The sequence below is a fragment of the Eptesicus fuscus genome, chromosome 2 (genome assembly GCF_027574615.1).
Source record: "Eptesicus fuscus isolate TK198812 chromosome 2, DD_ASM_mEF_20220401, whole genome shotgun sequence".
Taxonomy (NCBI): domain Eukaryota; kingdom Metazoa; phylum Chordata; class Mammalia; order Chiroptera; family Vespertilionidae; genus Eptesicus; species Eptesicus fuscus.
This window is the reverse complement of record NC_072474.1, coordinates 42526410-42550448: the sequence shown is the minus strand read 5'-3', so window position 1 is coordinate 42550448 and position 24039 is coordinate 42526410. Positions and strand designations below refer to the sequence as shown.

The window sequence follows — 24039 nt, the reverse complement described above, 5'->3', positions numbered from 1 at the left end:
CTGTCTTATGGGGAGATGTGGCCTCTACGGACAAGGGGATCCTTTGTGGCTATGTGGAATCAACCGATACCAGCTAGACTCAAAGTTAGATCATCTCCATTTGGATGCTCTGCTGCCATCTTTCTGCCAGTAGACTCCAAGTCAGTTACCAAAATTCAATTCATCATGTTCCCTCTAACTTTTCCAGAGAGTTTTCTCCTCTTATTATTACCATTGTTGTTCTTCCAGCCACATGCACTCTGAAGATAGGGTCATGGTCAGATAGGGTTGAGCACTGACCTATAACCCACACTGAAAAAGATTGAGAGTCTCTCCTCCATGAGGAGGTTCTCCCCTGTGCTTTCCTTTGTGATTCCTGGACCAGGCCTTGTTACCTGGATTCTTGTGGGAGCCTCTTAATTAGTCCTTTCACTAAAACGCCACTCATCCTAACAGACATTGCATATTAATCTTCCTAGAGAGCAGTTTGTATTCATAGCTCTCTTCTCTACCCAGAAAGTGTCCATCATGGCAGCATCTTTCAGATATTCTTAAATATAACTAAGACTTGATTGATGCCATCAACATGTCCTGTTATCCCTTTTTTCCAGAATTTGTGGGAGAGTCCTGGAAGAGAAGTTATTTTCCCTATATTACCAAACCCAGATGCTTATTGAATTTTTTAAAAAGTATGTATTTAGCCCAGGCCGGTTTGGCTCAGTGGTTGGAGCATCGGCCTGTGCACTGAAGGGTCATAGGTTCGATTCTGAATCAAGGACATGTTCCTGAGTTGCAGATTCCCTAGTCCCGGTTAGTCAGGGCACATTATCTTGGCTTTTTAAAAATATTTTGTGAAATAGAAAAATCTAAGTTTTTATAAATAGGCCAGCCAATGAATTCAACTGTTTTAAGAATAAGCTAGCTGACTCGAGTGGTAAGTGGTGGTTGAAAGCCTCAACAGAATGCCTTTTTCTGATTGTTCAAGTTGGTGAAGACAACTCGTGATGATGGCAGAGTTCATGGTATTACACAGACAGGGATAATTATAAACCCAGAATTGCCAGCTCTGAGAGATGTAACTGATTTGTGGCTTCTCTCCCTAGATCAAATCATGAGAACCCAAAGCCAGGCCTTGTTGGCAAGGCACGGGAGCCTCGGGCACAGTCAGCGTGGGCAGCACTGATTACATGCACTTATTCTGGGGATCAGGAGGCAGTTGGAACTCCACTGTGGCAGATAGTTTGTGCAGGTTTGCGACTTTTCCGAGAGAATGTGATGTTGATGAAACGCAGCCCTCCTATAGTGCTAGAGCCTATGGGACACCTCACTGAACAGTGGACATAGTTCTTACAAATTCACCATTCAGCCTGGCCCGCGTGGCTCAGTGGTTGAGCGTTGACCTATGACCCAGGAGGTCATGGTTTGATTCCCAATCGGTCCATGCCTGGGTTGCAGGCTCCATTCCCAGTGTGGGACGTGAAGGAGGCAGCCAATCTCTGACATCATTGATGTTTCTGTCTTTCTCTCCCTCTTCCTTACTTTCTGAAATCAATAAAAATATATATTTTTTAAAAATTCACCATTCAGGCTATGCTTCAGAGAAAATGCTTTCGATCTGGTGATATGTTTTCTTCTGCTGGGCATGTTTACTTGGCCCTGTGGCTAGAGTACTCTGGCTTTGACAAGTGTGCTATTCACTGGGCCTATTTTTACAGCTCTGAAGCACCCTTGTCTAAAAATATTTCTCTCTGGCTAAGCCTGTCTTCCACCAAGGCTAGAGAAGTCATGGAGCTGAGGACATAACCTTCAAATAAAATTGTTTCCATTGCAGGATTGCTTGTCCTCAAGGTCTTACAGTGTGTAGATCACTGTCATAGAGAACAAGAGTTCTCAATGGATTGATTAGATTATGGCCACTCAAAGTGCCAGCAAGAGTCTTCCTTACTTATTGTAAAAAGAACAGATGTTTATGAGACCAGGAAAAGAGTCCTGTTACTTTTTGTGGTCCTCTCTTCCACTGCCATCTCATTCTCGGAAAGTTGGAATAAATTGGGTGGTACTGTTGCATAATTCAGGAATGAGTACAGAATCCTTGCATCCAAGGCACATGAAATTCATTGCTTAGTAAGAACCCTCAAGAAAATACTTATGTTCACATTGTGAGGGGAGGCCCTCCGTTACCCTGATGAAAACAGCCCTGGACCGTCAAAAGATCTAGTCTCACCTTGGCTTTTCCACCAGATATATTTGTTGTCACCATTTCCTGAGGGCCCATCACCACTAGGTGTGGTCTAAGTACTCAGCAGACCAAGATGAATGACATTTAGTCAGGAGCCTGCAGTAAAAGAGTAGGGGAGATGGCACTTAAGCAAGTGATCATACACATTATGATGCGTGCAGTGGTAAGGTTATGTGGGGATATTATAGGAGCATGAGGCACACATAGCCTGGGGCTGACAGGATCTTGGAGTAAGGAAGCTTAGTATATAGGGGTGATACTCAGACATACCGTATTTTCCGGCGTATAAGACGACTGGGCGTATAGAAGATTTTCCTGGGTTAAAAAGTCGTCTTATACGCCGGAAAATACGGTATTTAATGAGGTGAAGTTGGGGAAAAGGTGTGGACAGTGCAAAGGCCTGGAGGTGAGAGGTGTAGCAGATGCAGGGAGCTACAGGCCTTGTGGTGGTAGAGTGCCAGGCAACAGTGAATACTGTATCTGGAGAGGAGGTGGATCCCCATCCTGGGGGCCTTGCATGCCAGGTGTAGGAACTTAAGTTTTATTCTGTTCTCACAGGGAGCCTTTGAAGAGTTTGATGGAGTAAGCAATCTAGACAGAACTACCTTTTACAGAATTACATTTAGGTGGCACACTAGTGCCTGCATGTGATCTTAGGTTAATAATTTTTCTGCTTTAGTTTATGTATTTTTTCCTTAGTAAAATGAAGGTACTGTGTTAAATCAGATAAACGGTCTTTGTTTTTTGATTGTGGTAAAAAATACATACATAATATAAAATTTATCATTGTAACCATTTAAAAATATACAGTTCAGTGGCATTTAAGTACATGCACATTCTTGGAAAGCCATCATGATCATCCATCTCCCGAACGCTCTTCATTTTGCAAAACCAAAACTCCATGCCCATTAAACAACTCCCTATTTCTCCTCTCCCCAGTCCCTGGCAAAACTGCTTCACCTTCTGTCTCTATGAATTTGTCTATTCTGGGTACTTCACATAAGTGGAATCATACAGTATTTTCTGACTGACCTATTTCACCTAATATATTCACGGTTCATCTGTGTTGTAGCATGTGTCAATAATTTCCTTCCTTTTTAAAAATTTAGATATAATTGCCAATATAACATATTAGTTACAGATGTTCAACATAATGATTCCATATTTGTATATATTGAGAAGTGATCACCATAATAAGTCTAGTTAATATCTGTCACCATACGTAGTTATAATTTTTTTCTTGTGATGAAATCTTTTAAAATCCACTCTCTTAGCAACTTTCAAATATACAATATAGTATTACTAACTATATAGCTGAGAGTTTGTACTTTTTAACCCTCTTCGTTGCCCACTCCCTTGTCTCTGGCATCCACCAATCTGTTCTCTGTATCCATGAGCTCAGTTTGTTTTTAGATTCCACATATAAGTGAGATCATATGGTATTTGTCTTTCTTTTTCTGACTTATTTCACTTAGTATAAATGAAGCCGTCAAGGTCCATTGGTGTTATAATGGCAAGATTTACTCCTCTTTTATGTCTGAATAATATTCCTCTCTCTCTCTCTCTCTCTCTCTCTCTCTCTCTCTCTCTCTGTCTGTGTGTGTGTGTGTGTGTGTACACATACATATACACCACAGTGTGTGTGTGTGTGTGTGTGTGTGTGTGTGTACACATACATATACACCACATTTCATTTATCCACTCATTCCTCAATGGACACTGAGGTTGCTTCCATAGCTTCCGTATCTTGGCTGTTGTAAATAGTGCTGCAGTGAACATAGAGATACATGTATCTTTGTGAGTTAGTGCTCTCTCTTTTTTTTTTTTTAAGTGGAATTGCTGGAACATATAGTAGTTCTATTTTTAATTTTTTGAGAAACTGTCATACTGTTTTTCATGGCAGCTGCACCAATCTGCATTCCTTTCACCAGTGATTAAGGGTTCTCCTTTCTCCACATCCTGTTCAACACTTATTTTTTGACTCTTTGATAATAGCCATTTTAGCAGGTGTGAGGTGCTATCTCATTGTGGTTTGGATTTGCATTTCCCTAATGATTAGTGATATTGAGCATCTTTTCTTGTACCTCTTAGCCACCTGTATGTCTTACTTGGAAAAATAACTATTTAGTTCCTCTGCCCATTTTTATATTAGATTTATTTATTTGCTTATTCTTGCTGTTGAGTTGTATGAGTGATTTTTATGTCTTGGGTATTAACCTCTTACAGATACATGATTTGCAAATATTTTCTCCCATTCAGTATATTACCTTTTCATTTTGTTGATGGTTTCCTTGGCTGTGCAGAAGTGTTTTAGTTTGATACAGTCCCACTTATTTATTTTAGTTTTTGTTGCCTTTGCTTTTGGTGTCAAATTCAAAAAATCATCACTAAGACCTATGTCAAGGAGCTTGTCTCCTGTTTTTTTCTAGGAGTTTAGTGACTTCAGGTCTCATATTCAAATATCTGATCCATTTTGAGTTAACTTTTGTGTACGGTGTAATACAGCGGTCTAGTTGCATTCTTTTGTATGTGACTGTCTAGTTTCCTGGACACCATTTGTTGAAGAGACTGTTCTTTCCCCATTGTATATTCTTGGCTCCTTTATCATAAATTAATTGACCATATATGTATGGGTTTATTTTTGAGCTCTATATCTGTTCCATTGACCTTTGTCTCCGTTTTTCTGCCAGTAGCATTCTGTTTAATTACTATAGTTTTTGGGTTTTTTAAAAATATATATTTCTTTATTGATTTCAGAGAGGAAGGGAGAAGAAGAGAGCGATAGAAGCATCAATGATGAGAGAGAATCATTGATGGGCTGCCTCCTGCACACCCCCCACTGGGTACCAAGCCCACAACCCAGGCATGTGCCCTCGGCTGGAATCGAACCTAGATCCCTTGGGTCCGCAGGCTGACGCTCTATCCACTGAGCCAAGCCGGCTAGGGCTGATTACTATAGTTTTGTAAAATAGTTTGAAATCAGGGCACACGATGTCTGCAGCTTTGTTCTTTCTCAAGATTGCTTTGGCTCTTTGAGGTCTTTCATGGTTCCATCCAAATTTTAGGATTGTTTGTTCTATTTCTGTAAAAAAATTCCATTGGAATTTTTATAGGGAATTGCTTGAACCTGTAGATTACTTTGGGTAGTATGGATATTTTAACAGTATTAATTCTTTCAGTCCATGAGAATATCTTTGCACTTATTTGTGTCTTCTTCAGTTTCTCTCATCAACGTCTTACAGTTTTCTTATAAAATGTTTTATAGTGTACAGGTCTTTTACTTCCTTGGTTAAGCTTATTCCTAGGCATTTTATTTTTTCTTTAAAAGGAATATTTATTGATTTTTTTTTTACAGAGAGGAAGGGAGAGGGATAAAGAGTTAGAAACATCGATGAGAGAGAAACATCCATCAGCTGCCTCCTGCACACCTCCTACTGGGAATGTGCCTGCAACCAAGGTACATGCCCTTGACCAGAATCAAACCTGTGACCCTTCAGTCCTCAGGCCGACGCTCTATCCACTGAGCCAAACCGGCTAGGGTGGCATTTTATTCTTTTTGATGCAATTATAAATATAATTGTTTTCTTAGTTTCTCTTTCTGCTAGTTTGTTATTAGTGTATTAGAAATGCAGCATTTTTGTATATTGATTTGTATCCTGAAACTTTATAGATATTTTTTCTTCCTTTTTTAAAAAAATATTTTTTATTGATTTTAGAGAGAAAGGAAGGGAGAGGGAGGGAGAGAAACATCAATGATGAAAGAGAATCATTGATCGGCTGCCTCCTGCATGCCCCCAATGAGAATTGAGCCCACAACCTGGGTATGTGCCCGGACCGGGAATCGAACCTCTTGGTGCATGGGTCAGTGCTGCCAACTGGGCTCTTTCTTCCTTTTTTAGGGTATAATATTCCATTGGAATATTTTTAATTGAATGATATTTTATTGCATTTATATACCACATTTTTTTTAGCCATTCATCATTGATGGACACTTGGGTTGCTTCTACCTTTTGGGTGTTGTGAATAATGCTGCTATGACCATGGGTGTAGAAATACCTATTAGAGGGGCCTTACTTTTCTTTCTTTTTTTTTAAAATTACTTTATTGATTAAGGTATCACATATTTGTCCTCATCCCCCCCATTCCCATCCCAAACCCCTCCCCATACATGCCCCCACCTCCCTGTTGTCCGTGATCACTGGTTAGGCTCATATGCAAGCACATAAGTCCTTTGGTTGATCTATCTCCCTTATCCCCACCCTCCCCTACCTTCCCTCTGAGGTCTGACAGTCTGATCGATGCTGTTCTTGTCCATCAGTCTATGTTGTTCATCATTTCCCCTAGATGAGTGAGCTCATGTGATACTAGAAATACTTTTCATTCTTTTGGGTATATACCCAGAAGTGGAATTGATGAATCGTATGGTAATTATTTTTAATTTTTTGAGGAATTGCTATACTGCATTCCATAGCGGCTACACCATTTTACATTTCTATAAGTAGTGCATAAAGGTTTTGATTTTTCCACATACTTGCCAACACTTATTTCCTATTTTTTTATAATAGCCATCCTAGTGGATGTGAATAGATCAGAGGTTTTTATACTGTGCTCTAATGGACTTTAGGGATTCCATGAATTTTCTTGGTGGTTTCCAACCTCCCCTTTCCTGATCTCTGTTTTACATGTTGTTTTCTGTTTGCATTCCTATGAAGAGGATTTTTTGGCTACAAAAGTTTGGAAAGCCACCACACTGAATGATCTCTAGGGTATCTTCCTGCTCAAAAAGTCGATGGTTTTGATGATCTGTAACTAATAAACATGAACAGTAAGTGCTTTTGCCCATCTCTGACATTGCAGTAGTTGAGAAACAAAGGTGGCTCAGTTTCCTCAGTGTGAGAGAGAAGAAGCTGTGTTGGAGAGAGTGAACTTATGTGTCTGTGGCTACTCCTTGATCTGGTTCACACATGTGTTCTCAGAGAGGGACACAAACACAGGGTCAGCATGCCTCTGGCCTTGCCCACAGCCCCTTTGAGAAAAGGTTTGGGATTTATTCTCATGTTGGAGGGAACTAAGCATTAGTCTGGTTTTGGAGACACAGGGGTAGTCATACTGCTCAGTAGTTGGCTCCGGTTTCCCCTTTGCCTGGCATCTCAACCAACTGGGCCAAAAATCGGTTAATCTGCTCGCCAAAATAACAGACTTTTGTACCACTTCATAATTGACTAAAGACTTCGGTTAACTTTTTTTCTTCCCTTTCAAACTAATAATATGATTTTTTTGTAAATCTAAAATAACTTGAAGGGTATGTAAAATTTGTTACAGTTTCGAGCAATAAAACCAGTCATGATTCCTTAAGAACTTACTCCTAAAGTAATTTACACATTGAGGTTTTTAAAAAATAGGTCTATTATTCATGTATTCTTTTCATGAATATTAAGTGTCTCCCATGTGCTAGACACTGGACTGTGTGAAAGGTAAAATGTGATTGTTGCTCCTGAGGAGCTCACTGTTCAGAGAAAGAAATATAAATATGAACAACCAACTGTAATAAAGGCACAGGCTGCCTACCTGTCATATCTGGGATGTTACATGGTACAGATGAACGTTTTGGTGGTTTAAATACCTTAAGGTAAGGCACTTATGACATATAGGATATATCTTCTTATGGTAAGGAAAAGGGGACATTAAAAAGTATATGTAGCCCGGCCGGCGTGGCTCAGAATTTGAGCATCAACCTATGAACCAGGTAGTCATGGGTTTGATTCCTGGTCAGGGCACATGCCTGGGTTGTGGGCTCGGTCCCCAGTAGAGGGCATGCAGGAGACAGCCAATCAATGGTTCTCTCTCATCATTGATGTTTCTATCTCTCTCCCTCTCCCTTCCTCTCTGAAATTAATAAAAAAGTATTTTTTTAAAGTTTATGTAAAAAAAGACATAATGTATATATTGTACTATATATACATATACATATACGTGTGTGTGTGTGTGTGTGTGTGTGTGTGTGTGTGTGTGTATGACATTTATGTTACTGGAAATTCTGGTGGGCTGCAGGTAGGGTTGTGCCAGAACCACACTACATTGGTGTTTGTGGCAACAGCAACTTCAGACTCTGAAGTGGATGATGCAGCAGCTGTTTTAGAAATGTTTCCAGGTAATATCTTGAGTTCATCATCAAAAGTTGATGTTGGTAAACTTTTCCATCTTTCTTCTTTAATACCTGGAATTACTCCTATATACTGGTTGGTTAGTGACCTCTTTGCTGAGATTTATGAGATATTTTTTTAATCCTCACCAGAGGATATTTTTTTTCCATTGACTTTCTAGAGAGAGTGAAGGGAGGGAGGAGGGGGAGAGAGAAACATTGACGTGAAAGAGACACATGGGTTGGTTGCCTCCTGCTTGCACTGACTGGGCCAGGGATTGAACTTGCAACCGAGGCACTTGCCCTTGACCAGGAATCTGTGACCCTTTGGTCCGTGGGCCAATGCTCTAATCACTGAGAAAACCAGCCAGGGCAGATATGTGAGATTTTTCATAAAATAGCTTTTGTGTTACCGTCCTGGGGGCTGTTGGCCACCATTATTACATAACTGAGTGGCTTTTGGTGGCTCACACCAGCTTCACACTCTGTTATTTATTTTCTTTCAGTATTTGAAGTCCTGTATGAAAGATCTGCTATATCTGTAAATCAGTGGAAGCACAAGAGGAAGTGACCACCTCTCCCAGAGTTTAAGATAGGTTTCACTAAAGCAGAGATAGCCTGCCTTGGCTTATGAAGGATCAGTTGGAGTCCCCCAGGCAGCTCCTGGTGGTGGGAGTCGCTTAGGCAGGGGCCTGGAGCCAGGAACTAGCAGGGAAGGGGGAGCCTGCTATGGCTGGAGAAGAGTACAGGCTCAGGTTACTACTCTGCAGCGTTAGGTAGTTAGTAGTTATTTATTAGACAACCATCATGTGCAAGGCATGTGATACATATTAGGCGCTACAAAGACCAAATCAATTTCTGCCATTGCAGGATTTTAAATCTAAGAGCAGAGATTGTTACACAAAGATCCAAATGACACAGTTTACTTTGGTATAAAGTAGCATAATAAGAGCAATATAAATCTAGCTCTGAGGTTTCAAAAAGAGGAAAGAGTACATTCATTGGGGGGGAAAGCTTCATTGGAGCATGTAGCATTTGAAATGGGCCTTGAATAATGAATAGAGTTTCTTTAAAGGAAACGTTTTTGTTCAGTCAGATTTTGCCCCTCAGAAAAGTGGTACCATTAATGGAGGTCAAGAGGAACTGGTTTCAGGATCGAGATGATGACTGTAGCTTGGACAGAAGATGCTGGTTTCAGCACAGTTGGAATTATGAGGATGGTTCCAGAAGGAAAAGATGTAGAGACAGATGAAAAGAATATTGAAAGCAGAAACTTAAAAGATACCTTTGTTTAGAGTCTGAGAAGATTAAGAAAGTCACTTAATATATCTCAAATGAATAGACAGAGATAAGAAATTGAAGAGCTTTTCAGAAAAGAAGCCCTAGTTGACAGTGTGCAGGCTGCACAAGGTGGAGCCAAAAACAGGCATTGGCTTTAGCAATCAGAAGATCATTGATAGGAACCTGTGATCTCATCCAGAGGTGGTGGTGGAGGAACCATGTTGTAGTTTGTGACTTGCATGGCTCAGGAGAGAGTGGAGCCCCTGATGTAGTGAGGAAAGCATCAGCTAACAAGCATTGTGCACCTTCCATGTGCCCAGCACTGTCTGAGCACTTTAATCCTCACAACAAACCTGTGAGATGGGGTCAGGAAACTCTGTTAGTATGTAGAGAGGCTGCATCATTTGCTCAAGGTCACGTAGTAAGTAGCTAAGCCCTGGGTTAAGCCTAGGAAGTCTGGTTCTGGAACTTGTGCTCCACACCATGTGCCACTCAGGAGTCGAAGGACTTTGGTCAGAAAGCGAGGCCAGCTTCAGGTGGCTAAGGATGTTTGTGCTTCCCCAGCTCCCTTTTTCTTACTTTTTTAAATGAAGAGAGATCCAAGCCTGTTTGTAAAAGTGGAAGGTCATAGAAGGGAAAACCTGAAAGTAGAAATCAGAAAAAGAACACATCTTGGGATCAGAAAGGTGTAAGCTCAAAAACAAAATAAAATAAATTACTTTAGGAGGCTGTACCTGGATCCAGTGTTAGGCCTCAGATTCTTGCAGGAGGAAGGGGACTGCCTAGAATAAAAATAACCAGCTGTTGTGATACATCCAACACCTTTCTGGGTAGTTAACATGTATTAACTCATTTAATCCTCCAGCAGCTCCATCGCTTCATTTTTACAGATGAGACAGCCCTCAGAGGTTAAGGAGTGTTTCCTGTTTCACAGGCAGCAGATAGGCTCCAGAGTCCAGCCCTTTCCCAGCCCGGAAGTGCCTCACACTGTTCCCTTAGACCCAGCCACGCTTTTGGGGTCAGGAACAGCCAGCATGAGAGCGCTCTGGATGCAAGCAGCCCTAGCTTCAGGTCCAGACTCTCAGTTTGCTGTGACAATGCCCCCCTCCTCCCCCCTCCGCCCCCTGCCAAAGGCTATATGGACATTCAACCACTGAGCCACACCTGCAGGGCAAGAATGTGCGTTTCTAAAAGTTCCCAGGTGGTGGTGATGCTGCTGGTCCAGGACCCACACAGGGAACCCTTATCCTAGAGCCATGGGTGTTGAGGGGCTCTTTTGAGTCTTTAATGCTCACATGGAAACTCATTTGTCTGTATAGGTGTTCTTATTCGTCAGGTCATTTTTGCTGTGGATAGGACTGTGATTTGATTGAACCGAAGGCTGCTTATGTGTTACCAGCCGTGGGACTTTGGAAAATGTTTTTTAATATATATATATATTTTTTATATTTTATTGATTTTTTACAGAGAGGAAGAGAGAGGGATAGAAAGTTAGAAACATCGATGATAGAGAAACATCGATCAGCTGCCTCTTGCACAACCCCTACCGGGGATGTGCCCGCAACCAAGGTACATGCCCTTGACCGGAATCGAACCCAGGACCTTTCAGTCCGCAGGCCGACGCTCTATCCACTGAGCCAAACCGGTTTTGGCGGAAAATGTTATTTAACCTCTTCAGGGCCCAGTTTCCTCATCTATAAAATGGAACATGATGCCAGTTTCATAAGGACTGCAAAGGTGTATTAGTTAGGACTTTACACCTTTGCAGTCCTTATGAAACTGACATGTGGTTATTTAGGAGGAATTTTTTATTGTTATTATCATCGAGTCTATCATAGTTACTAAGTAAAGCGTGGAAAAGAACACCAAAAAAATCAGTTCTATGACATTTCTATAAGGTAGCATTTTTTAATTATTGTCTATTGAAATCTGGTTGTCTCGACAAATCAGGTAGCATTCCTTGTACTCCTAACTAGGTTACAAGAAGACAAGTTTTGGAGCCTGGTTCTTGGAACCTGGCAGCACAGCCTCACAGCTGAGTGACCTTGGGCGAGTGACCCCACCTCTCCAATTCTCTTTCTTCTTTTGCAAAATGAGGATGATGTCTTCTTCAACAGGGTTGTTGGATTGATCAGAAATTGTCTTGGAACATACAACTATGTGCTCGGCCCACAGTAGGTCCTCAGTACAGGACACCTTATTTTTGTTTCATTTAGCTTTTTTTCTTTTTTCTTGTTCTTGTGTTAATCTTCACCTGCGGATATTTTTTCCATTGATTTTCAGAGAGCAGAAGGGGTGGGGAAGAAAGAGAGAGAGAGAAATATCTATGTGAGAGAGAGACATCTATCGGTTGCCTCTCACACTCAGCAGGCTGAGGATTGAACCTATGACCCTTTAGTGCATGGGCCGATGATCAAAACCACTGAGCAATGCTGGCCAGGCCTGGCTTTTTTTTCTTTTTAAAGGCTAGTTGAGGGTAGGTAGAGACTATTGCGTCTATAATCCATCCCAGCTCTTGGGGAGAAACAAAACTATTAAAATTTCAGAAATGAGATGGCCTCTAAGTGGCCTGTGGCTGCCTAGCCATGCTTAAGGCTGCCTCAGTTGTCTGAGCCAGTCTGAGACAAGAGTCACCCAGCTGTCAGGGCTGACATGGGTTTTGTAGGGGGAAGGGACAGATTGCTTGCATCCTGAGTACATCCTGTGATAGGCCATTTAGACATACAGCAGGAGAGGAATACCAATCCCAACATTGGACCCCATAGTCCTATGGATAGTTTATTAAGCATCTAATGTGTACCAGGCATTGAGCTAGATATGCTTCATTCATCACTGATTCATTCAGCAACTCTGCATTGAGTGCTCACTGTGGGCTGGCACTGGGGTTTGCAAGGATGAAGTTGCCTCAGGGTATTGTCAACCTTGTGTCCTCAGGATATGACTGCAAGAAATGATTACAAGGGACTTGAGCATTAGCCATAATGGAATGAAAATGCTGCTCTAACTTGAAACCACTTTGAGTTATGCTGTTATGGTAGTTTATTGCTATGCAATAAATTGTGGCCTGCACAACAGCGCTTCATCGTAAAATGATGGAGAGTTAAATTTTCTCTTTTTTTATTATTTATTGGAGTGACATCCTACCTAATAATAGACAAATATGCAAATTGACCGTACCTTTGCTATGCCCGCGATTGGCCAGGAGGCGCGGGGGGGGGGCGGGACTCGGGGTAGCCGGGGTGGCCGATTGGGCCGGTGGGACGCTGAGCTCGTGTCGCCAGTGGCGGCTCGAGCTCAGCGTCTGTGCCATGGCTGTGCTGCGGCACAGAAGGGGCCTGTGGGGCAGCGAGCTCATGTCCCACCGCGGACCATCAAAAGCAGGGGAGCTGGGTGCCTGTCTGCTCAGGCACCAGGCCTTTCAGAAGTCTCCGGCGGGGTGGAGGCTTCTGAAAGGCCTGGTGCACCAGCGATCAAAAGCAAAAGTGTGGGAGCTGGGTGCCTGTCCGCTCAGGCACCAGGCCTTTCAGAAGCCTCCGCTGTGCTGGAGGCTTCTGAAAGGCCTGGTGCACCAGCGGACAGGCACCCAGCTCCCCCGTGATCGAAAGCGAAAGCGTGTAGGGGACCCTACACGTGCATGATTCAATCATGCACTGGGCCTCTAGTTTGTTAATAAAATTATGTAGGTTTCAGATGTACAATTCTATAATACATCACCTGCATATTGTATTGTTTGATCATCACCCCAATTCACATCCCCTTACATTATCACCATTTATCCCCCGATACCTTCTTGTACCTCCCTTCATTCCCCCCCGCCCCCCCCCCCCCCCCCGCACCACCAAATATCTCTTTTTCTCCTATATTTTCTTCATTCAATCCAACCGTATCTACTTTGGGTTGAAACTGGGATATCCTTTTTCTCAATGTCTTGGAATAACTACATCATAAGATTTCCTTTGTATTTTCCTAAACCAAGGAAAGAAAAGCTAAAGTAGAAAAGGTTTACAAAAAATTTAAAAACCTTTCAGGGATAATATTTAGAGCATACAAGTGTTGCTTTCTCACTAGACCAGAAATACCAGTTTAGACATTTTGGAGAGTCCAAAATTGTAGAAAGTGCTCCAGTGATTTGAGGCAGGGAGAAACATTGAGCTGAGTTCCATGAGAGCAGCTTCTTCCACTGTGCGTGTAGCTCCGGGAAGTTTTGCAGAAACGGGGAAAGAAAACCTGCCGCCTCCTCTCTGTTAGGTTTGGCCCCTGCTTTCACCTCTTCTGGGTGAGAGGGGAAAATTAACAAATGTTTCACATACTCTGTCACTTTCACATGGTCATCTGACATGTGCACTTGGCTCTCTTGAAGGTCACCTTGAATCAATAGTTGTTTTTTTGGCCAGTGTCTACCTATGTGTGGTGTCTGTAGAGTGCTCATTCAGACCCCGGGTGAAGCCAGGTAGTGGCTGAATGGTCCAGTCTTCTCGTGGGGAGGTGGGGGCAGTTTATCAGAGGACTTCGGATAGGAGTGGAAAGATAGCATTTAGGCTAAAATGTTTTTCGGCTATGTTTTTTTCTGGTTGAATTTTATTGTCTCTCTAACGTCTCTTGGTTTACTTGAATATTTGAGGGTACCGGGTACCTCCTCTCCAGGTTTGGTTCTGCTTACACCTTTAAAACCAGGAACTGTAAGGCTAGCATTATGGCTCATCTGCAACAACAACAAAAAAATGTCCTGTGACTATCACAATCAAACAGGATGATGATAACTTTGAAAGTGTCTTTCTAGAAAAACGGTGCGATGTCACCTCTCTTGCTTGTTCCTGGAGCTGGCCCGTTCCCGATGTACTCCTCTTATCCAGCCTTCTGACATCTGCTGCCTGATGGGATTCTCATCATGGCAATTTTTATTTTATATGACAATCTATGTATGGAACCATATATAGTTTGATTTTCATATTTTCTAAGTGAAATCACAGTGTCTCTAAATAAAAGGACTCTGCCCTCTTTTTCCCCCCTCTGTTTCCTTCAGCGTTGGCTTCATCTTGTGCCAAACGTGCTTGAATTCCCTCTATTCCCCAATACCTTGAGGAGCAAAAACGCCTGAGTGATGCCTGCTGGAGGGGAAGTGGGCTGGGACCAGGCAGCTGGGAAGCGGAGGAACTAATGTCTGGCCTAGCTAGGATGATCTAGGTTAGAGGTTAAAAGGAACAAAGTGAAAGTCACTTGTGTCATTCCAGAGGGACTGTCAGAACACAGGAGCCAAAACAAAAGTAGGAGGTTCGCCAGCCAGCACCCTGCTTAGCACAGCCTTGCAGAGGATGTACATTCGGCAGTCACCCCGCCTCCCTTCAGCTGCTCCCCAGGAGTGCCTGTCTCAAAGCAGGTTGATTTCATCACCAGCTCCATCTGGAATTTGAGATTTATTTTCTTAGTTTCTATGTCAGGGTTCACCACCAACACTCCTTTGCCCCCCCACCCCACCCACCCCCCAGATTTGGTTATTTACTAAAAGGGCTCACAGCCCGCCCTCCATATCTACTGGTTATGCATCCTCGGATTTAACCAACCTCAGATAAAAAATATTCAGAAAAAAAATTCCAGAAAGTTGATCCCTAAACAATACAGTATAACAACTATTTACATAGCATTTACATTGCATTAGGCCTTATAAGTAATCTAGAGATCATTTAAAGCAGCGATCACCAACCGGTGACCACAGGTGATCCGTGAGGTCTGAAAGGTTGGTGATCGCTGATTTAAAGTACACCGAAGCATGGGCATAGGTTCTATGCAAATGCTAAGTCATTTTAATAAGGCACTGAGCATCTGTGGATTTTGGTAGCCACAGCGGGTCCTGGAATGAATCCTCTCATGGATAGTGGAGACCCAGGGATGACTATAGTCTCATGGCTATAATTTGTTAGGGCAAGAGGATATAAAGCAAAATCAGCAAGGGGAAAGGCTAATGTGGTAAAGTCTGGAGTGACCATTCCCAAGCTTCCAGAGTCCTCTTCCAGTGGAGTCACATAGGACACACTTAATTCCTCCAGCAACAAGTTGTGACAGCATGTATGAAGTGCTGTCTACCAGGCACACTCATTAGAGACCCAGAGCCCTGGGTTTTTATTGGGGCTGGTCACGTAGGCATCCTCTACCTAGCAAGTGCTAGAATTCCTAGCTCAGAAGGAAAGCAGGTGTTCATCATAAACCACGTTGCACAGAGTCCAGGTACAGCAAGCCATTCTGACCAGGGAATGGTGGGAACCCTCCCTGCGACTGAGTTTCCTGATGCCAGCCAAGGGCGAAAACAGTCTCAGGCCTGCTACAATGGTCTTTATACAGTTTCTAAAGTTGCTCTTACTTTTTGCTTTGAATTTATTGAATTGGACTTGCACATTTGTGTCCAGTGATTGAGGTGTTGGCTAGATGGGCCTTGGTCTGTCATTGCTTAGGGGGAACTATTGTCTGGGTCAGTGGGTGTTTTGCTTTCTGGACATGGTTTTACTTTGACGGTGCCGCCTGCCGGCTTCCCGCATGGGCTTCTGCCCAGAGGGCAAGTTGCCTGACTGCCTCTGCCCTTTTATCAAGATGACTCATTCCTCCTTCACCCCTTTGCCCTGCTGGGCTTATCAGACTGTCTGGTCCTGGCAGACTTCCTTTCCTTGGTCCCTAGGTGGGCTTGGACACTGTCTCCAGGCTCCACAGGCACAGACTTGGCAGCTTTCGGGGGAGAAGCGTGGGTGGGGGAGAATTGTAATTAACCTCCATGAAAACCTATCTTAGCATTTTTAAAAGTATTCTTTGGAAATCTCTCTTTGGGATTTGTACCTCTCTGCCTTTGAGTTTTGCCCTTCTGTTTCTTTTATTTTCCCTTTTTTTTTTTTCTTTGAGTTTTAGCTGCCTGGTTTCACAAATCTCCTATCTGATGGAGGTTTAGAATTACATACAGTTGACCCTTGTACAATGTGGGGGTTAGAAGTGCAGTCAAAGATTCATGTATAACTTTTGACTCCCCAAATCTTAACTAAACTTAATAGCCCACTGGCAGCCTTACCAATAACAAACAGTCGATTAACACATATTTTGTATGTTATATGTGTTATATACTGTGGTCTTGCAATAAGTAGAGAAAATACAATGTTATTAAGAAAACCAAAAGGAAGAGAAAATACATTTGCAGTATTTATGGGAGAAAATTCATGTATAAGTGGACCAGTGAAGTTTAAACCCATGTTGTTCAAGGGTCAGCTGTTCTCTTTTCTGTCATCTCTGGGCAGGTTTGTTCTCGCTGACCTGCCCCTCTCCTCCGCAGCCTTGGTGCCTCAGAAGCTCCCAAACAATGGCTGTGCAAGGCTTCTCACACCCAGAGAGGGCATCTCAGTGTCTGGCCTCTTGTGTCATTTATGTTTGCATCAGATCACATGTGCCCAGTTACCTATGGCTTACAACATCTGCCTCTAATGTGACCACATCTATTTTTAGCCACACCAACCATTCCACAGCCTTGGCCAAATCTATGGGCAAACCGTGATGACATAGGGATGGTGGCTAAACTAAGCTGTTGCTTTCAAACTTGTGGCAGTTTCACTAAAGTGCCCTCAGGATTCGGCTGCAGTGGGCATGGGGAAGGGAGGGGAATTGCCCTCCTAAATGGGAGTCTTGTCACTACATAATCCTTGGGGACAAGAGTCTGTTTGCACCATTACTAGAGTTTAAGTCTTACCTCTTGGTGATGTAAGGACTGCAGAAGAGCAGAGCAGAGGCGTAGAGCTGTGCAGGACGTGCCGGCTCTGAGGACGGATGTGGAGGACCATTGAGCGTTAGAATATGGCTAGTGCAGCTGAGGAACTGAAACTAAAATACATTTTTTTCAATTACAGTTTACATTCATTATTTTGTATTAGTTTCAGATGTATAGCATAGTAGACAATCATATACTTTACAGAAGAATTATATCTTTAATTTTACTTAATTTCAATTAATTTCAGTAGCTACATGTCGCTCGTGGCTTTGGTGTTGTACAGGAGGTAATTGTAGTGTGGCCTTTGATTTAGACCGCGGGTTTTGAGAATTTGTCATCATTCGTGTAAAGGGTTTAGAACAGTGCCTGGCGAGAGCTGTGTCTTCAGCAAAAACTGTGTGTCTAGATAGTGTTGGCCTTATTATGCTGACTTAGTATTTTGACTAGAATGGTGGTAGAGTTCATGTGGAATATGAAACTCTTTATTTCGCTTTTATATTTTCTTTTCTAAACAAAATTATTATTATTTTTTTGCTTTAGGTTGCTGCAGCAACTGGCCACACAGTAGTGTTGGTGGACCAGGCAGAGGACATCCTGGCAAAGTCCAAAAAGGGAATTGAGGAAAGCCTTAAGAAAATAGCCAAGAAGAAGTTTGCAGAAAACCCCCAGGTAATTTCTTGTTCTCAGCATCCTCAAGACCAGTCCTCTGACCATTTCACATTCTTGAAGGAAGGGTGAGGTGCTGGCCTTTGCTTACTCTTTCAGTTTGTTTATGTAAAACACATTTCTCCATAACTTTAGACCAATGTAATATCATAATCACTAAACATACAGGGGAGACTGGTTAAAAAACAGGAGAAGTAAATACCACATTGTTGGGTGGGATCTGAGGTTGAGGAGAAAGCTCTGCAGGTGGTGAACTCATTCTGTCCACTGAGAGTTTGGGATTGAATGACACCTATTTTGTTATAAGGATGCACGAGAGAAAAACAGGAAGATAATTCTCATACTTGTAAGTTAAAAAGAGAATGAGACTATAAATACTGTGTTTCAATAGAAACTTTCAGTTGCTTAGGTATGCCTGTTATTGATGTACTTGTGAGAGAGGAAAATACAAAGTCATTGTCACTTCCAGCAGCAGCAGAGGTGCGAGAACTTGAGGAAGGCCTGGAAGGCCGGGGCTCTGGTTCACTGACTCCTTTCAGTGGACCTTCACAAGTAATTAGAAGTACTACAAAAGTCACCCCAGTGCATCTTTGCTTATCTTTGTCACCTTGCTAAATTTGCTTAGGATTGATTTCCTGGAGGCTTGAATGGAAATTCTCCGTATACAGGCAGAGAAGAGTGCAGGTGGGGATTTTGTTCTTTTTCATCTGAGGTATCCATAAGGATGTGTCTAGGTCCCTTTAAAAATCTTTTTATTGCCTGGCCAGGTGGGTCAATTGGTTGGAGCGTCATCCCATACATACACCAAAAAAGGTGGTGGGTTCGATTTCTAGTCAGGGCACATACCTAGGTTGCAGGCTCGGTCCTTGGTTGGGAGGCAACTGATAAATGTTTATGTCTCATGTCCATATTTCTCTCTCTCTTTCTCTGTCTCAAATCAATAAAAAAAAAACATCCTTGGGTGAGCATTAAAAGAAAAAAAATTTTATTGTGATAAAATACATATAAGAAAAAATTTGCCATTTTAACTCAGTGACTTTAATTAATTCACACTGTTATACGACCATTACCACAGTTTGTAAAACTTTTTCATCTCTCCAAACAAAAACTGTACCCATTAAACAATAATTCCCCATTCCCTTCTTCCCCAGTCTCTCTTAACCTCCAGTCTTTCTGTCTGTCTGAATTTGCCTATTATAGAAACCTCAATAAGTGAAATCATACTGTATTTGTTTTTCATTTAGTATAATTCTTCAAGGCCCGTCCATGAACTTCATTCCTTTTTATGACTGAATAATATTCCATTGTGTGTGTATACCACATTTTGTTTATCCATTCACTTGTGAGTGGATACTTGATAGTTTTTTTTTTACCTTTTGGCTATTATGAATAATGCTACACTAAACATCAGTACACTATCTGTTCAAGTTCCTCTTTCAGTTCTTTCAGTTATGTACCTAGAAATGGAATTGCTGGGTTATATAGCAATCCTGTTGTTCTTTTGAGGAATCACCAATCTGGTTTCCATAGTGGCTGCACTGTTTTACATTCCCACCAACCGTGTACAAAGGTTTCAGATACTCTACATTCTGGCCAACGCTTGTTATTTTCTTTTCTTTCTTTCTTTCTTTTTTTTTTTTTCATAAAAGCCATCATAGGAGGTGCGAAAGTGGTATCTCGTGTTTTGGGTTTGCATTTTCTTAATATCTAATCACCTTTTAAAAATCAGAGGGGCAGGGTGGATCTAGTTTTCAGAGTGAGTTTGAACCCAGATAACCTGCATTTTTTACTTGTTCACTCTGCAGACTGTCCCCAGTGGGCAGAGACTCAGCCCTGTCCTGCGTGTAAATAAATGCCCCTGTGCCCAGGTAGCTGAGCTCCCAGAGGGTCTCTCCTTAGGAATCCAGTCTCCTGACATTACTCACCTCTGCCAGAGACATCCTCTGAGAGGGACGTGTCATCTTCAGCCTGTCTGGTTGACGTACTGGATTAACCTAGCTCTGTGCTGACCCGTACAGTAGCACTAGCTCAATTGACATGTGGCTGAGTTGTGCTGAAAGTGTAAAACAGACACCAGATTTCAAAGACTCAATAGAAGAAAAGAGTATCAAGCATCTAAAATTTTATAATATTAATTTTGAAATGATATCTTCGATATATTGGGTTCAATAAAAATTTTAACTTTTCACTTTATAACATGCAGCCAATAGAAATTTAAAAGTGACCTGTCCTCTCACTTTATCCTTCTTTTGAACAGCTCTGATAGTTGGCTGTTCAGTGATGAGTTGGGAGCCTTGGCTAATTATGACCATTTCGATGTCCATGGGCAAATTACATCTTGAAACCAAATGGCAGAACTGTCTGTTCCTGCCCTGAGGTCTGTTTGTGAAGACCTGGAGTCACAATGAGGAAGATGGGACTTGAAGCTCTTGAGAGCAGAGGCTGTGCCTGGCATGTTTTTGAAACACCAGTTGCTGGCCTGTGCTGGGCGATTATTATCTGGTGAATGCTGAGTTTGGCTTTCTTACCCTCTCTGTTGCCCTTACTCAGCTCTTCCCTACCTCCTGTGAGAGGGCAATAGTCAGCACCACCTCTCAGACTGATGGATGGTCCTGAGCTAAGCTTTCACCCTTCTCTGGAAGGACAAATTATAGGCTTCCTGGACCAGAACCTGGCAGCCTGTCACTGGGGACAGATATCAGCAGGCCAGTACAGGCGCTGTAAACGGACAGTTTAGTAACCGGAGCAGAGCTGGCCAGAAGCTTGGAAGATTATAACCTCTAGCTGACAGTGATAGTTGACCAGCAGTTGGGCTTGTTCACAGGCCGAATTCTTGCCTTGGTATCTAACATACATGGAGATGCCACTGTCCCTCAGCAGGAACATAGGGAGTTTTATTTCTCAGAATCTCGGGGTACATTCAAGTTGTGTCAGGTGTGTGGGCCTAGTCTCACCCTCCTCTTTCCTTCACCTATGCAGCCAATCACACCCCGTTTTCCAGTGAGCTCAGTGAATGTCTCCTTCCTTTCCTGGCAATAGGCAGGCAGTGAGTTTGTGGAGAAGACCCTGAGCAACATATCGACCAACACGGACGCGGCGTCTGTAGTCCACAGCATGGACCTGGTGGTGGAGGCCATCGTGGAGAACCTGAAGGTGAAGAACGAGCTCTTCAAGAGGCTGGACAAGTTTGCCTCCGAGTACGTGGACCCCGACATCCTTGTGGGGTCTGAGGGCTTCCTCCCAGGAATGTGGCTTCTGGCTGTAAGCCCACTTGCTCTTCTGTAGCCCACAGCTAGTTCCTTTGTTCTCCATTCACTATTCCCAGTTTGCTTCCTAAGGATCCAGTTGCCCTGATCTGATCCTGGTCCCCAAACAAGGGTGGAATTTCCCCCATCTGGGCCAGGCCTCTGCCTCTCGCAGCATCTGGGTCATGGGCCCTCGCAGGCCAGTGGGCGGAGGAGGCTTGGGCATGTCCTTCGATGTCTGCTGAGGACCTTCAGAGCAGTGTCCTATGCCCCCTTATTTGGGTGGAACTAACAGGATGGTGTAAGAGAAGGCGGTGCCTCTGTCTACATAATGTTTTCCCAGGACTCTCCTGTTCTGAGCTTTATCTGTATTAAATCATAACAGTCTTGTGAGCATTAAAGGAGCATTAAGTTCTGACCAGGCTCTGGCAAAGGGTGGAGAGGACAGCCAGCCCCATGAAGGTCAGGCATGCAGGTGCCTGGGACTCGAGGCTGCGCACGGTCAGCACACTTGTGCACGTGCAGCTCATGTTCTCAGAGTCTGGAGCCTTCTGTTGTGCTTGACTCTGGCTTTTGGTGACAGTGACACCTGACTGACTCATTCATGCTCTCCTTTTGTTTTGTTTGGCTGCACTCACCCGTCTTGGTCAGAATAAGGTTATATGACACAAGTAATTCTTAGGCAGCCACAAGTGAGCAGTGGCTAGAGAGCCCCTTGCATACCAGCCTGCTGGAATGTCAACCCTCAGAGCTCTATGGCCTGGGGTCAGGAGAGGCCCTGCCCCAGCATAGAGAAGGGACTTATCTGTCACCTGTCTATCACTGCCAGTCTGCATGCTCATGCTCTGTACACTGGCATGTAGGGGCCGCAGAAACGGAGGACTCTCTTGGTAGGGGTGTTGGCTCCAAAGTGGGCAGGAAGCCTCTAAGATAAGCAGACACTTGCCCCAGGAAAGGGAGTATAACCGAGTAGTTTGGCCTATCCTATATAATAAAAGGCAACCAAATGGCAGAACAAACGGTTGCTATGACACACACTGACCACCAGGGGGCAGAAGCTCAATGCCCTGGTGATCAGTGTGCTCCCACAGGGGAAGTGCTGCTCAGTCAGAAGCTGGGCTCACGTCTGGCAAGTGCAGCCGCGGTGGTGGGAGGATGTCAGACCATCATAGGCCCACTCCTAAGCCGTCAGTCGGACATCCCCCAAGAGGGCGCAGGCCGGGCTGAGTGACCCCCCCTGAGTGAACGAATTTTGTTCACCAGGCTTCTAGTATTGCAATGTTGGTCATTCCCTAGTGACAGTAACAGGTCTGACTGCCCTCTATGTCAGCATCCAGTAATGGGAGGACTGTAGGGAAAGTGAGGGGTTCTGGGGCCAGCCCCACCACTTCCCTCTGGTTGTGGACTGCCAGCAAACCCTTCTGGCTCTCAGTTGTATCATCTGTAATTTGAGTTGGGTTAGGGATAAATAATTTCCAAGACCATCCCAGTTCTAACTCTAAGACTAACTTCCCTAGTAATCTGTAAAATAGGAGAGGTGCCCACCACAGATGTGACTTTGCTTCTGGCCATCAGCTGTCCTTCTCTACACGCTTGTTTTCATTTTAAGTAGCTTGATTGAGATATACTGTACTGCAGTGCTTACAGTTAGATCCTATAACAGGAGATGAAAATATGTTTTAGTGATAGCATTCCTGGAGGAGGACACGACTTCCCTTGTGTAAGAACTGCAGATGAAAGTTTGGCTAAGGCCCCTAGTCAGCTGAGTCCTGGCTCTCCCTTGTCGACACTCATGGACTCTGACCCACCGCAGTCCCCACCACCCCCTCTTGTCTTCTCCACACTCAGGCCTGCAGGCATTGCCAATGATCATTAAGCTGGCACTGTCGATTTTTTCTTACTACATTTAAGAGAAAAATCGTTTTTTTTTGAACCTGACTGTCAGAAAGGGAAAAACAAAAGATGGTCCAAGAAAGGGAAAATGTGAAGGCGTACTTTTGTGGAAGATAAGACAACCCTGTATATTTACTTATTATGCAGCACATTGTGTTTGTGTTGGAAGAAGACGTGAGATGCTGGTAGGAGCAGTGGGAGGAGACTTTCCCCCTTCTGGTAAAACGTGTGCTGCGAGTGCCCTAGGTTGGGGACACTTGGGACTGGGCTCTGTTGTGTTTCATCCTTTCACAAAACATGCTCTGCAATCAACGCATCTTCATTTCCCCTTTTTGCTAGTGGGTTGCCCTTCAGATGTCCTGCAAATGCCCTTCAAATGCCCCTGCTGCTGTGGCTCAGGGTGTGTGGTTTGTGGCAACCACACTTGTGGTTATTGCAGAGGATCTTTTCTCAGTACCTTCTGTAGTGGACAGTAGTTTATCTTATTTCCTCCACTGACCGAAAAGCAAGTAGCTTTGAAAACTAGAATTTTAAAACTTTAAAATTAAAACATAAAAAAATCAAAAGCCCCTCTACCTGGCTTTTAAATTGGCTAACTTGGAAGTTGTTGAGAAAGCTGGGTGCTGTGGTGCTTTAAAAGTGAGCGCTCTCCTGAGAAGACCTGGAGCATCTTCCCTGGGGCGCTTGACCAGCCACACTGGCTTCTCCTTTCACCCCACTCTTCTCTCCTCTTTCCAGACCCACTTGTTCTCCTCTCAGCCTTCTGCCTCTCCTCCCACTTGCCCCTGATTTTTTGGTAAGCAGGAACCCCAAATCCGGTCAGTCAAGGACTGCACTCCTTCCTGTTGTATTGTGACCA

General features: G+C 43.4%; 1 protein-coding gene across 2 annotated transcripts in view; it reads left to right on the top strand.

The window, feature by feature from the left end:
- The window catches only part of HADH (hydroxyacyl-CoA dehydrogenase), a 49709-nt gene that overhangs the window by 6637 nt on the left and 19033 nt on the right, over positions 1-24039 (top strand). For both annotated transcript variants that reach the window (XM_054726723.1, XM_008150259.3), the window contains exons 2-3: positions 17917-18045; positions 21082-21239. In XM_054726723.1, the coding sequence (XP_054582698.1) occupies positions 17917-18045; positions 21082-21239 (287 nt within the window). The remainder of the gene's footprint in view (positions 1-17916; positions 18046-21081; positions 21240-24039) is intronic.